Genomic DNA, 14,203 nt, shown 5'->3' on the forward strand with positions numbered 1-14,203 from the left:
TTAGTAATCAGGTGACGTGGGACAGATCGGCCGCGAAGACCGCGGAGTAAGTTGGGCTGACTGCTCCCAGCTAACACAGAGGTATTTTACCAGGAGATGGTGCCCTAAGCTAAGGAAGTAACAAATGATGGTCCTGTCAAGCAATCTACAAATACTTTAAAGACCTGCCCATCATTACGCTAACTGGAGTAGGAAATCCAAGAGAAGTCTGAGACCTAACTTGGCTCCTGCCCTGACGGAGCCTGTGATCCATCTGGGGAGAGAAGACCGTCGGTAGAAACCACCGCCGGGTGCGTGAGTGTAGGTGCAAGAGCTACTGGACTTGCTTTTATGGTCGAGCCGGGTTCTGCTGACTGTCCCACAGTCACCTGGCCCAAGTTGGAGGGGACATGCCCCATAGAGGGGTCCAGGCTCTTTGGGCAGGGACATCTGCCCTGGCTCTGTCTAGATATCCTGCAGGCCTGCTTCCTGTCTAACAAGATAGGAAGGAGAGGGCATCTGGGCTGTCTCCACGCTGGGGCAAAATGAGTAGCAGCCCGTCCGGTGTAAGGCACCAAGCAAGGGGCTATACAGAATACCGGGAGAAGGAAGGCGTATCCCACACTCCTGTACTGCGAGCTTCTTGGGGGGCCGCCTTTGAGTTTTCCCCATCTCTCTATCCCAGGTCAGGCGCAAGCCCAAAGAAGGTGTTCAATTAGCGTGTTGAACCAAACCACGTAGAAAAGGGATCCCTTGCCCCAAATGCTAAACTCCAAGGCAGAATTTGATTAGCTGTGGAAAGACCCAGATGAAATCCCCGGGAGACAGGGAAGGCAGGCTGGCATCCCTCCGCTGAGGGTGCTGGTCTGTAAGCCTCGCGGGGAAGGCAATGGTGTCTGCCACCACCGCCGTCCCTCCAGTGCCCAACACGCAGCAGGTGCCGCTGCATGGCCTCTCCAGGTAGGGTCTGGACAAGGGCAGGACAAGGGTCAGTTCAGTGCGTCTGTCTCCCTTTTAAGCGGATAGCATCTCGAGGGCACGATCCATAATTTATTCGTCTTTGCATCCCTACAGCATTTTAGCACAATGCCTGCACCGAACTAAAGTACTTGCTAATTTAACGTAAGCTGATTTAAAGAGTGTCAAGCAATAGTGTGTGAGAAGTTAAGAGAAGTGAGTTTTTGGGAGGCCACCGATCAACAGTGTCAGAGGCCCCAGAAGCCCTGGGGGAAGAATTCGGGGGGAAACCCACTGAGAAATCAGGAAGTCACAGGTGACCTTTGCAAGAGCAGTTGGGAGGCAGACGCCAAATTGTGAGATTAAAGGAGGTGGTGAGAAAGAAGAAGGGGTAAGTGTATTCTCCCCGGCCTTTGGTGGCAAAAGGAATACCTAGACGGGTAGCAGGAGCACTGATGTGTGGTTGGCTGGTTTGCTGTTGTTTCAGAGAGATCTAAACACGAAATTGCTGTGGGGGGGTGGCAGCTGGAGAAGAATGTAGAGAGCCTTAGGGAATGGAATCGGGGACAAGCAGAGGAAGGGAATCAAAATCGTTGCTGGGCAGCCTCGTGGAGCCAGGTGACATCAGCACACGCATCTCTGTCATGGGCTGTGACATTCCCCAGCAAGCCACAGATGGCCAGAGGCGAGGACAGAGAGAAGACAGGGTGCTTCCCATGGCCCGAGGACTGATAAAGCAGGAATGGCAGAGAATTGAGGGTTGGTTGAGACTCCAGAGGGTTAGGAATGGTGCTTTTGAACACCATTTGAACACAGGGCAGGTAGCAGAGGGAAAGAAGGGAGGAGAGTGACCGGGAAGGGTGGGCAAGTGCTGGAGGTGGCTCCCGTGGAAGATGCAGAGGGGGCACCCCCCAGCAGCAAGGTGGGGGAGGTAGACACAGAGGAGAACCGAGCCAGAAAGGGCATTTCAGAGTTTGAGTTCTTGAACTCTCCCCCAAATAGCTCCCTACTGATGGTGTCGGGGTGTGAGTCCCCCGTTTGGGTTTTGGAGCTGTGGACCAAGAGGCAGGTAGCTCTTGGTAAAGGACAAGTCATCAGGCTTTTCTATGAATTTGTTTGTTATTGGTTCTCCACCCACGGCGGCTCCAGGAGAGGTGACGAGTTAGTGGTGGTTATCCCAGGTCCCACCTTTTAAGTGTGGCCTGAGAGTCAGGGGCCCAGGGATGCAGAGGTCAGCTTAAGAACCTGGAATGCCTGGGGCCCTGCAGTGCCACGGAGGAGAGGACATCTCTAGAAGTCCTTCCGTTCCAGGGAGGCTGGGGAGAGTAGGAGGGGGGAGCGGGGAGGGGGTAGTGAGAGTAGGCTCTCTTCCTCCATCATCCCCATCCACATAGCACGGAGTGGATTAGAAATCTCAGCATCATCTTGAGGATCCAGAAACGCACCTGCGTGTGAAAGGATGTGCAGAGAATGGAGAGCTGTCACTTGGGAGAGGCAAGGTCACTGGCAGGGGTAGGAGCGGGCACAGGAGAGGTGCAGGGTGGCTCAAGGGTAGTGACAGCTTGCCAGCTTCCCGCTTTTGCACAGACTGGCCCCACGCCCGAGGACTTGGGGCCCTCTCAGTGTGTGAAAAGACTCATTCAAGCACTCATCTTACAGACACGTGCACACATTCACCCACTTGCCACGGCCACCCCAAATGGGGAAGGGCCAAAAGGAAAGCCCTTGTTCCCCGTAACCTGCAGGGTGAGGGCCAGTGATCTAGGCCACTGGCTGAGTGCTCTGATGGATGGCTGCCTCTCAGCTCCCCCTTCTTCTCTGGAGCCACAACTGTCTCTGCCTTTGTCCCTGTAATTCTTGAGCTCCCTGACTCAGCCTGGCTCCCCGATTCCCAGCAGTAGACAAAGCCCCTGTCAGTGAGGTGGGGGTGGGGACAACGAGGGAGTAGCTGTGAACTGTAGGACCAGAGTTCCAGCCCTTTCTTTCTCCCAACCTTCAGGGTCTTTTGGCCTCCCGAGTTCAGAGGTCACCTCCAGGCCCCTCCCCAACTTGCCCCCATCTCTAAGGCCTGGCGGATGGGGTGGAAACTAACTAGGACTTTCCTCCCAGCTAGACAAAGTCTGACACCTGGTGGCCAAGGTGAGAAATGGCCAGAAGGATCCCTTTTCAAATGTCCCCAGAATTTCTCCAGGGCCAGGCTGGCCAAGGTGAAAGGGGAGGTGATGGGAGCTTTGGAGGGGGTGGTTGGGACAAAGCAGAAGAGACAGCCAGTGGCAGAAAAACCCAGACGCAGGAGAACTTTTGCCTTCTGTCAGGCTCCTGCCCCTTAAGCCCACTAGGCCGAAGACCCTGGAGCAGGGAGAGGTGGGGTGTCTGGGAGGATCATGATGGACTAGGAGGGGCTGCCTGAAAGAATTTTGGCCCACAGGGTGGAGAATGGGGCCCAGGGCGTGTGAATATGTGGGGGCTGGGGGTATGAATCTGGCTGCCCAGAATCTCCAGCTCAGGGTGGGTGGCAGGGCCTGAGGGCCTGAGGAAGGCGGGTGCTGGGGAGAAGGAAGGAGAGCAGGAAGGAGAGCAGGCTACGCCCCACAGCCTGCTGGGCCCCAGGCAGCTGCTTCCTTCCCTCTACCTGCCCCCACCTTCCGAGCTCTAGCTGGCTCTCTCCAGAAGCCCCATTGTGAGCAGGGGGAGGGGGAAGGGGCTCCCAGGGCGCCTGCGCAGTGCTGAGGCCCCCCACCCTGCCACATTGTCTGAGCTAAGCCAGGCCTAATCCCCCTTCCCTTTGGAGGAGTAGGCGGTGGGCCTCAGCCCTCAGGAAGGTGCTGGGCTCCTGTTCCAGTTCTTTGCTCTCTTTTCTCTTGGGTTCTCCCAAGACTTTGGCCTTGGCCTAGAGCAAGGCCCTTGGGTGTTCCCAAGCTGAGGTCACTCCTGCAAAGTGCAAAGGTCACTCCTGCTAGTCCCATCACCAGCCTCTGGGGGTCAGAGCTGACAGAGAAACAGGCTCCTGGGTCTCAGGAAATTCCCTGAAGGAGGGAGAACTTAGCTCCCAACTCAGACCTCTGACCTGGCCCTCCAGCCTGACGCCTGACTTGTGATAGGCCCCACCATAGCAGTTTTGGGGATAGGACAGGAGGCTGTCTGAGTCGGAACAGGGGTTCCAGGAAGAAAGGTGATAGGGGCAGACAGGTTAGAGGAGTGAAGAAGGAAAAGACCTGAGGATGGCAGGCCAAGGTTCTAGTGGCCAGCACACCTCAGGGATCCAGACACCAAGTTGGGGAAGGATGCCAACTAGACAGGGATGGTTCCAAAACTCCTGGGTGCCAACTCCTTTGAGTCAGGGAGCTCAGTCCCACTACTGTCTGACTAGGACAGAAGGGCAATGCTGCCTGTGGAGAGTTCTCTCGACTCCAGGCCAGAAAACCGGTCCTAGGCCACTTGCACTTGAGCTGACCGCCCTGATTCTTTCTTGGGGCTGGGGGGAAGCTGAAGGCCAAGGGAGACATCTTCCAGGCTAGGTGGGAGAGGCTAGCAGGGCCTGGGCCAGGCAGAGCTGGGGGCAGCCGGCAGGGATGGCCCAGACAGTGCCCACAGAGCAGGTCCGGGTGCCAGAGGAGAGAGGGAATGAGCTCGGGCGGCGGTAGGAGCCACTGTGGCCGCCCAGCGGCACACCCCATTTCACGCTCCCTGGGCGGTGGCAGGGCCCCACGGCTATCAGCTTTCAGGGGTGGGAAGGACCAGGAATGAGGAGGGGTCTGCCCCACCCATGGCTTCCTACTCCCTTAAGGCTCTGTGGGCTCAGGAGTGAGGTGCCACACACCTCTGGGAACGCCCTCTGGGGAGAGAGTGGTCAGTCCCACAGAGCCTGGGCACCATCCCTCTGTAGAGTGCACAGGGCCTGACTGGACCCCACACCTCAGCCCTTCTCAGGCATGGTGGAGAGGGCCTCCCTGTTTTCCTTCCCAATGCAGCAGGGCCCCCGTCTCCCTCAATGTGGGCCCCACTTAGTCCACGAGGCAGATGGGGGATTAGGCCAGGCCCAGCCCAGAAAATAAAGCAGGGAAGGGCCCTCCAGCTCTGTGCAGTGCATTCACGAGCTCTGACTCCCACTCAGCCCTCCTCAAGGAAGTGCATGGGGAGAGCCAGGCAGGAGGAGGCCCCTGAAGACACGGCTGCTCTCGTTCCTCCCCTTTGGTGGTCTCCTGTCCAGAGCATTTCCTCTCTTATGCCCACCTTACTCCTAACACAGAGCACCGAGGCCCCGGAGCAGTGGGAGAAGGGGAGGCAGAAGTGTCTGGGCAGGCCCTTGCCCTCCTGGAAGAGCTGGATGGGATCTCTAAAGGGCACTTAGAGCTGGGCTGGCCCCTGTGCTGATTCCCAGACTCCCACTGACCAGCACTTTTGCCTGCTGCCAGGAAGTTGGTGAGGGGGAGGCGGGTGAAGGGGTGACTCAGCGATGACAGGAGCCCAAGGGACAAAGGTCATGGGTGGAGAATTGAGAGACACTGTTTACAGCAGCCCGCCTCCTCCAGGAGGTCTTCCAGTGCTGAGCCAACCCTGTGGTCCAACTCCTCTCTGACCCACCCTTCTCCCCTTTCCTGTTTGTTAGGAATTTTATCCTTGCACTGACAACTTGTGTATCCTATCTGCCTACCCCATTAGCCTCTGAGCTCCTGGGTGGGGAGGGCACAGAGGGACTGTGGTTTAACTGGGGCCCCACAATGCCTGTGACGATCAGCACTTCCTACTTTGAAAAACCATTTTATGGGGCCCCTGGCTGGCTCAGTCCGTGGAGCGTGTGACTCTTGATCTCGGGGTCATGAGCTCAAGCCCCACGTTGGGGGTAGAGATTACTTAAAAAAAAAAAAAAAAAGGCAGCATTTTACATCTAGTTTAGTTGAGTGAATATGTAGGAAAGCGCTGAGAACAGTACTTGGCACACCGTGCCATGTAAGAGTTTAGTTTATCATTGGTATTTTCTGCTCATACTGTCACATTAGTGAGACAAGGCAGATTTTACTGCTAAAGACCTGGGGATACAAACACTCTGGTCTCCTGCTCACTGTGGAATCTCCCTGACTAGTAGGGTAGGCATGAGCAGGCTACGGGACCCCCGGAGAGTCGACAAGGCCAACGCTTGCCTGGACGAAGAGCGGGCAGGGTCTTTGGGCACAGACTGTGAGAAAGGAGCTTTGGAACCCATGGGCTTCTCCAGCCAGGTCTCCTGGGGCCGGTGGGGGTGGGGTGGGAGCAGGGAAGGGGGCTGGATTAGCCCGAACGCTCTTCGGACCTCCAGACCTGCCCCCACAAGGCTCTGCGGGACGAGGGGTGGGAGTGGAGGCTCCAGCTGGACTCTGGGGAGTTACCAACCGGCCACGGGGATTACTGAGGCTGAAAAGAACATTTGCCTAGGAAGGGAAAACGGGAAGTGAGAGCCTGAGGATAACGCTCTATAAGTCCCCTGAGACCCACGGCAGACCAATGGGGAGGAGGGGGGCAGGAGGAGGTGGTGCAGTCTGGGGCATCTTGACAGGTCCCCCGCCCCAGCCTCACCCCTTCTCCCCCAGAACACAGCTGCAGCAGCTGTCCCGCCCCCTCTGCCGTCGCCGCCTGCCATTGGCTGGAGCCGGGCCCCGCCCTGCAGAGGCGGCCAACCATTGGTCTAGGTCTTTGATGTTTGTGCGCTTGTGGGGGTGGGGGACAGGCGTCATTCCCTGGAACCAGCGGACTTCCTCTCTGCTTGTCTGGGTCACCCTGTCTGCCCGTCGCTGGCCCCAGGCTCGCTCTCTGGCCCCAGCCCTCTTCTCTCTCTCTCCCTCAGCAGCTGTCTCTCTCGTGCCCGCTGGCCTGTCTCTCTCCTTCCCCGCGGTCGCCTCCTTCTCCGCCTGCCTGGGTGGCCGCCATGGGCCGGAAGCGGCTCATCACTGACTCCTACCCTGTAGTGAAGAGGAGGGAGGGCCCCGCTGGGCACAGCAAGGGGGAGCTGGCACCAGAGCTAGGTCTCTTACGTGTGGAGGGGGCGGGAGTAATGGACACCGCTGAGGGGCATGAGAGGACGTGGGCGGACGTGGGCAATGGAAGGGGAAGTGAAGTATGTCCTTTACTTCCTACTCCAGGCCTGGCAGTGGCCGGCAGAGGCAAAGGGGTGGCGAGGGCCGGGGGGCAGTGGGGCAGCTGTGAGGCGATGGGCAGGGGACTGGCCTTGCAGGGCACAGGCCTGGGCAGGCCTGAGGAGCAGCATGTCATTGCAGGGGAAGAGCCCCAGCCCCTGAGCGTGGATGAAGCAGAGCTGGAGCTGCTGAGGCAGTTTGATCTCGCCTGGCAGTATGGGCCCTGCACAGGTGAGAACCCTCTCAAGGCCCTGCCTGACCCTCTTGGGCACTGTCTCCTGAGACTAGGGGGTGTGGAGGTCCTGACAGACCCCTCCACACGCATTCTCTAGCCTGCACCCCCCATGAGGTGCCCGCGTCTCCTTCCCACCCTGGCAGGGATCACACGGCTGCAGCGCTGGTATCGGGCGGAACAGATGGGCTTGGAGCCTCCCCCAGAAGTGCGTCAGCTGCTACAGACCCACCCTGGAGATCCCCGCTTCCAGTGCAGGTCAGAGACAGGCCAGGGAGGGTTCTCAGGGGAGCCAGGCACCACCAGCCTGCTGGCCCCCCGGGGTGGGGGCTGCCCTGACCTGAGGAAGACATGGATACGGGTTTGGGGCCTTGCTGAACAGGCAAGAAGATTCTCTAAGGTGCCTGGCTCAGGAAGGCAGAAGATGGCTTTAATAATCCTTATCGCTGAGCTAATGGTGGGGGAAGGGTGCACCCAGGGCCCAGGGGACTATCTATTTAGTACAGAGGGGTTGGCCAAGGACTATAGACCATGGCCAAGAATTGGGGCTGGTGAAATCAGATCAAGGACTTAATTGATTCTGGTTTCTCCCTCCCTGTCCCCTCCCCTCGCACAGCCTCTGGCATCTCTATCCCCTTTGAGGCCCACCTAAGACCTCCTGCCCGCTATCCCAGAACCTCAAGACACAAGTGAGAGCCGGTTGCTGCCCCCTTGGCTCAGTTCTGCTGTGAAGAACTTTTGGCAGGAAAAGAGCCTCATAGAGAGAGAAAAGAGGCTGAATCTGGAGGTCTCTGAGGCTCAGCCCTCCATCTAACTAGCAGGCTTCTGGAGCCCCCTCTGAGAGCCAACACAGCTGAAGCTTGCACTTCCTACGTGGAGAATGGTCTCTGAGGACAAGGACCTGGCCATGACCTTTCAGATGCCTGCTACACGCCTCCCTGACCACAAATACTGTGGTCCTGGGAATAGCGTGGCAAATAGGCACAGCCTTGACATGGTCAGACTCAGGCAGATATCTATCTACGAGGCAAAGATGCACTCCCCACTTAAGGCTGGGAATCTGAGGGCAAAACTGGCAAGAGGTTCACTAATGCTTATCAATAAAGAACACTGAGTCTGGAAGCCTGACCTCCAGTCCCTTAATGTGGCCCTGCGTGGGCTGGCAGCCACCAGCAAGTTGATAGGTGGGAGAGAACCAGCACTACGCCTTCCCTCTGCTGCCCAACCCTAGACCTGGGACTAGACACTTCTATAGACCGTCGGACACGTCCTCATTAGAGCTGATCAGCCTCTGGCGCCCCCTGGTGGTGTAAAGGGAAACTACTCTTTTTTTAAGATTTTGTTTATTTGACAGAGATACACAGCGAGAGAGAGACACACAGAGAGAGAGAGAACACAAGCAGGGGGAGTGGGAGAAGGAGAAGCAGGCTTCCCGCAGAGCAGGGAGCCCGATGCGGGGCTTGATCCCAGGACCCTGGGATCATGACCTGAGCCAAAGGCAGACGCTTAACGACGGAGCCACCCAGGCGCCACGGGAAACTACTCTTTAGCCACCTTCAGAGACCAGCCAGAGAAAAACTTACCTGACCTGCCACCTAGCCTGCCCAGTGTGGCCCACCTCACAAAAATGGGTCTTTGTCGGAGGAGGATCCATAGGGCCCACGCCCCATAAAGTCCAGACCTACGGATTCCCGGCAAGCACCTCTGCTTCCCACATTGAGGCCACCTGGATCCAAAGCAGGGTTGAGGAGGCTTTCAACCTGCAGGTCCTGCTCAGGGATGGCCATCATCTGATGGGCTTTGGTGGGGAACTGGGTGGAACAGAAACAATGCTTAGGGGACCCTGGGATGGTATGACATGGAGAATGGGGTCAGTGTTCCTTGCACTGTGTTTACCTTCACTGGCTGTACCAGCCCTCCATCCTGGGCAGACAGAGACAGCACTACTAACTCCTTGGGGACAGGCCTACAGAGCAGCCAAGTAGCCTCTTCAACCCCCACTGTCCTGGGCACTGCCCGTGCCTCAACACTTCAAATGAATCATCTCTAAAATTGCTAAAGGGCTGTCAAGGTAGATTTTATAGTGAGGGGGCCTGAAGCCCAGAAGAGCTGTGTGGGGCTGCTCAGCAGCACCAGCAGGTATGTGGTGATGAGAGGCCATGTGCACCAGGCTCTTCCTGTCTACACCCAGGCACCTGCTGTATGCTGCGCTCTAGAGTGTTGTTAGCTGGGTGTTGTTAGTGGTGAGGAGATCAAAGAAGACATACAGGTAAATATAATGCCGTGGTGGTCTGTGGTGGGCAAAGTTAGGGTTAGAGGTCAAAGAATGCCAGGAGTGCCGAGGTTGACCATGGAAGCTCTCTGACAGGGTGGCATCTCAGCGGAGACCTGAATGAAGTATAGGAACGGGCCTTGCACCTACGGGGGTGCTCTGGATAGAAGGAACAGCAAGCACACTTCCCAAGACAGGAGTGTGTGCACCCTGGTCCAGGAACAGCATGGAGGCCAGCGCAGCCAGGGCAGAGGGCGCGAGAGGAGTATGTTGGGAAATGAGGCCAGAGAGGTAGCAGGTCGCTCCCACAGGGCCTTTCAGGCTGAGATAAGGAATCTGGATTTTAATCTGAGGAGACAGGAAGACACTGGTGGGTTTTAAGCCAATAAATGACATAATCAAGCTTATGTGTTGAAAACACCACTCTGGCTGTTGGTGGAGAATAGACTGTGGAGTTGGGGGAAGAAGAGGCAGCAACACCGTGCTCAGGAGGCTTTCTGGGGTCAGCCTTGAGAGAGGTGATGGTGATTTGAACCAGGGTGGGGAGATCAGCTGGCTGTGGGTTGGAGAGAGAGGAGCCAAGAAGAACTCCAAAGGCTCTGGCCCGAACAGCTGGAAAGCCAAAGTTCCCACGACTAAGACGGGAAAGACTTGAGAGGGGTGGGGAGGGCGGGGGAATCAGGAGTTCGCGCTTGACACCCAAGCAGAGCTGGGGAGTAGGTGGTGGATACACAAGTCTGGAGTTCTCGGGAGCTCTGAATTTGAGCTGTAAATGTGGGCGTTTTTTAGATGGCATTTAAAGCCCTGAATGTGGATGAGGTTACCTGTGCGAGTACAGATGGAGACAGAAGTGGTCCAAGGACGGGCCTGCACCTTCTATGCTTAGAGGTGAGGAAGGAGGAGACTGGGGGTGGCAGGCTGGAGGAAAATCTGGAGGCGTGGGCCGGGGAGGCCCGGACAGAAGGCATTTCAGGGTCTCAGATGCTTTGGAGAGGTTCGTAAAGTAAAGCCCATTGGACTTGGCAATGCAGAGGTCACTGGGGACAAGAAGTTTCCATGAGTGCCAGGGTAAGAGTGTGCCTGGAGTGGGCTCAGAGCGAATGGCAGTGGAAGTGGAGACCAGGAGCATGCCAACTCTTTCAGGGACTTTTACTGTAAAGGGAGCAGAGGAATGGTGGTGACCAGAGGGACGTGGGATCAAAGGAGGGTTTGGGTTTTTTTTTTTTAGGATTTATTTATTTATTTGAGAGAGAGAGCATGAGTGCCAGTGGGGGAGGGGCACAGGACGAGAATCTTCAAGTAGACTCCTCGCTGAGCTCAGAACCCTGATGCGGGGCTTGATCTCAAGACCCATGAGATCATGAAGATCAAGACCTGAAGTGAAATCAAGAGTTGGTCCCTTAACTGAGCCACCAAGGCGTCCCTCAAGGGAGGGGTTCTGATGTGTCGTTTTGTCTTTTGTTTTAAATGTACTTTTAAAAAAGATTTTATTTATTTACTTGAGAGAGAGAGAGCACAAGTGGGGTGAGCGGCAGAGCAAGAAGCAGACTCCCCGCTGAGCAGGGAGCTGGACTCGGGGCTTGATCCCAGGACTCCAAGATCATGACCTGAGCCAAAGGCAGATGTTTCACCGACTGAGCCACCCAGGCACCCCTTGTCTTTTGTTTTAGATAGAGTGACACTAGAGCATGATCATATAGTATGAAAGTGAGCCAAGAGGGGACAGAGGTGGCGGTCTTATGAGTGAGGCTTTTGTGAAAGTGACAAGGGCCAGGACCCAGGGAGAAGGTGGCCTCAGGCAGGAGCATCCAGCTCAACAGGAAGGGAGGCCAAGGATGTGGGAGTAGATGCAGGTGGGAAGGTATGGTATCGGTGGGAACATTCGAGACTCTGATGTTTGCTGAGAGCCTCATGCAGCTGGGAGGAGTCTGACGTTTACCAAGTGCCCTCCGTGCCATCTGCTGGGCTGAATGCTGCACATTCCTTATGTGGTTGACTGGAGTGACTCAGAACACTGTCATGAGGTAAGTATTAGCCACGGCTCACGGATAAGGCACCTGAGGCTGAGACTTGCTCAATCAGGAAACACCAGGCTGGACTCACACGCAGGGCTGCCTTCCTCCCTGCATCACCCCGCTCCTGCACCTGCGCTCCAGCTCGGGGTGCTGCTGAACAGAGAAGATCTACCCGTGTGGAAAGTTAAAAAAAAGCAATGTGACACAGAGGCCACGTCGTCGGGGCAACTAGGAGTGGTAGCGACACTGAGTCCTCGGGAGGGAGAGAGCATGTGTGTGAAAGAGACCCTCACTGTGGCGACCCTGAGCCCAGGACAGCCCCCTCCTACTGCAGTGGTTCCCTCTGTCTGACTTCAGTGCCTCACCCCTTCTACTCACCACACCCCTGCTCCTCAGACCCTTCTGCTGCAGAATGAATGCAGAGCCCCCAGTGCAGCAGGAGGTGGGCCCAAGACACCTCCACTCTGAATATTCTTACTACTTGTATCTTTTATCCGCAAAATCTCCAGCCAGTTTTGTATTCTATTCCATGATATGCTCGAGTAGTTGCCGTTACATTAAAAATGGATGAACTTAGGGGCACCTGGGTGGCTCAGTCGTTAAGCGTCTGCCTTCAGCTTGGGTCATGATCCCAGGGTCCTGGGATCGAGCCCCGCATTGGGCTCCTGGCTCAGCAAGGAGCCTGCTTCTCCCTCTCCCTCTGCCTCTCTCCCTGCTCATGCTCTCTCTGTCTCTCTCTCTCTCTGTATCTCTGTGTCTCAAATGAATAAATAAAATCTTAAAAAAAAAAAAATGGATGAACTTACTTACCAAGTAAAATGGACCCTCTGGGAAGACGTGCCATGTGTGGCCTCTGGCTGGCTTGATCTACCCCAACGTGCTCACCGCCACCCAGCCAGGCGGAATGCACGGCAGGAAGTGGCAAACAAGGGTTCATGGGAAGCAAAATGGGAGGTCAGTGGCCCATGAAGGGTGGGGAAGAGTAGGTGGGCAGAGAAGAGCATTCTAGAATGAGGAACTGGGCTGAGCAAAGGTAACAAGGAGAGGATGTGTGCGCCCAGGGGAGAGGTGTGCAGACGACAGCACTTGCTTATGAAAACCAGGGCAATAAAAAGCTGGCATTTCAGTGCTTACTACATATGCAGCACTGTTCTAAGTGCCTTCTTTCCCCTAGAAATGATGATACACTTTTTATAAAGAGATTTTAAAGAGGAGATTTAGGCACAACAAGGTTAAGTACTTGCCCAGGGTCACAGAGCTCATTAAGTGTTGGGAATAGAACCTGATGCCTGCAGGCATGTCATGTGGGCTAAAGCCAGCAAGAGGGGCTGGGACCAAACATAGGGCCTGGAGTCTGGATTTATCCATGGTGATGACAGTGCTAGAAGGCTGCTGAGCAGGAGAGAGGTAGGATAAAAACAATCATTCTGGAAAATCTGTCTGGCCAGGTAGAAAGAAAGACTAGAGGGGAAGGAGCTGCCGGCAGGGAGACCACAGGGGGAGCTATTAAATATTCAGGACATGGGAGTCTGGGTGGCTCAGTCTGTTAAGCGTCTGACTTCAGTTCAGGTCATGATCTCCAGGTCCTGGGATTGAGCCCCGTATTGGCGGGAGTCTGCTTGCCCCTCTTGCTCTGTCTCTCTCGCAAATGAATAAATAAAATCTTAAAAAAAATATTCAGGACATGGGTACGGAGACCCTGGATTAGCAGACAGGATGCAAAGGACAGAGAGTTCCAAGAGATGTTGCAAAGGCAGGTGGCAGGGCTTGCATTTGGGAAGGGACGAGTGGGGAGGGAGGCGTCAAAGATGACTCAGGATGTAAGCTTGGGTGGGTGAGAGAAGGCTGATGCCATGGGCAGAAAAATGGAAACCGGGAGGGAAGGCAAGCTCGATCTCACGCATGTGCAGTTTAAGATGATGACAGGACTCCCAAAAGGCAACATGCAGGAAGCAGTGGCAGCCTAGAGGGCAAGTCCAGCAGCGAGGTCAGGGAGAGGTGGCATCCAGGGCACAGGGGGATCGCCTGCATAGAACCGACGGTCAAACCCATGGGCATGGGTGGTTTCTCAGAGGGTGAAGAGGGACAGGGAGAGGGGGTGAAGACAGGACCAAAGATGGCACTCGGGAAATCCTCTCTAGAAGGTGGAAGACCAGCCAAGGAGAAGGGAGAGTGGCCGAGTGGCAGGAGAGCCAAGGCCGAGCTGGCACCAGGCGGTTCTGAGAACTTCGCGCGTGGCTGGTGGCACGCAGCCAGAAGATCTCACGAGGAGGAGGTGGAAAGGAGGAGGAGGTGGAAAGGAGGAGGATGGCCCACCCTGAGTGTCCTCACATTTCCTGCATCCCTCTGTGCCCGTGTTGTAGTTCTCTCTGCACCCCCACACACGGTGACTACCAGGGCCACACCCGCCGGTGAGGGTCACGCGATTCCATCTCTGTTGACTTAGGTGTGGCAGCATTTATCCGCCCTCAAACTCAGACAAATGCACTAATAACACAAAGGCTTCAGGAGCTAATTTGCCAAGAAACTCAAGTAAACAGGGGAAAGGCACACGTTTCCGGACTGGTCTAGAAGTAGATGGAGGCCACAGCAGTGGCGGCTTGAGGTGGATTTGGGTTCACACGACCTCTAGGACTTA

The 14,203-nt window shown here is 55.9% G+C and overlaps 1 protein-coding gene and 1 long non-coding RNA gene across 4 annotated transcripts in view; one reads left to right on the top strand and one right to left on the bottom strand.

Moving 5' to 3' along the window:
• The window catches only part of LOC118519854 (uncharacterized), a 41,299-nt gene that overhangs the window by 11,889 nt on the left and 15,207 nt on the right, over positions 1 to 14,203 (bottom strand). The window lies entirely within an intron of this gene.
• On the top strand, positions 6,621 to 8,400 carry POLD4 (DNA polymerase delta 4, accessory subunit). 2 transcript variants are annotated; one of them, XM_078057735.1, is made up of 4 exons: positions 6,621 to 6,935; positions 7,188 to 7,277; positions 7,379 to 7,536; positions 7,895 to 8,400. In XM_078057735.1, exons 1-4 carry the CDS (start codon positions 6,839 to 6,841, stop codon positions 7,928 to 7,930), a joined length of 381 nt encoding a protein of 126 aa, XP_077913861.1. In that variant the 5' UTR covers positions 6,621 to 6,838; the 3' UTR covers positions 7,931 to 8,400. The 2 variants fall into 2 exon arrangements, with proteins under 2 accessions (XP_077913861.1, XP_035923441.1); XM_036067548.2 differs by having other exon boundaries at positions 6,627 to 6,935; positions 7,425 to 7,536.

Source organism: Halichoerus grypus, chromosome 11, assembly GCF_964656455.1.
Source record: "Halichoerus grypus chromosome 11, mHalGry1.hap1.1, whole genome shotgun sequence".
Classification (NCBI taxonomy): Eukaryota; Metazoa; Chordata; class Mammalia; order Carnivora; family Phocidae; genus Halichoerus; species Halichoerus grypus.

Excerpts from the sequence above, each read along its gene's own strand:
- POLD4 (XM_078057735.1), top strand. The coding sequence starts at position 6,839 with ATGGGCCGGAAGCGGCTCATCACTGACTCCTACCCTGTAGTGAAGAGG. Across the intron at positions 6,936-7,187 it reads GGAGCTGGCACCAGAGCTAG|GGGAAGAGCCCCAGCCCCTG; the intron begins GTCTCTTACGTG and ends ATGTCATTGCAG. Across the intron at positions 7,278-7,378 it reads GCAGTATGGGCCCTGCACAG|CCTGCACCCCCCATGAGGTG; the intron begins GTGAGAACCCTC and ends CGCATTCTCTAG.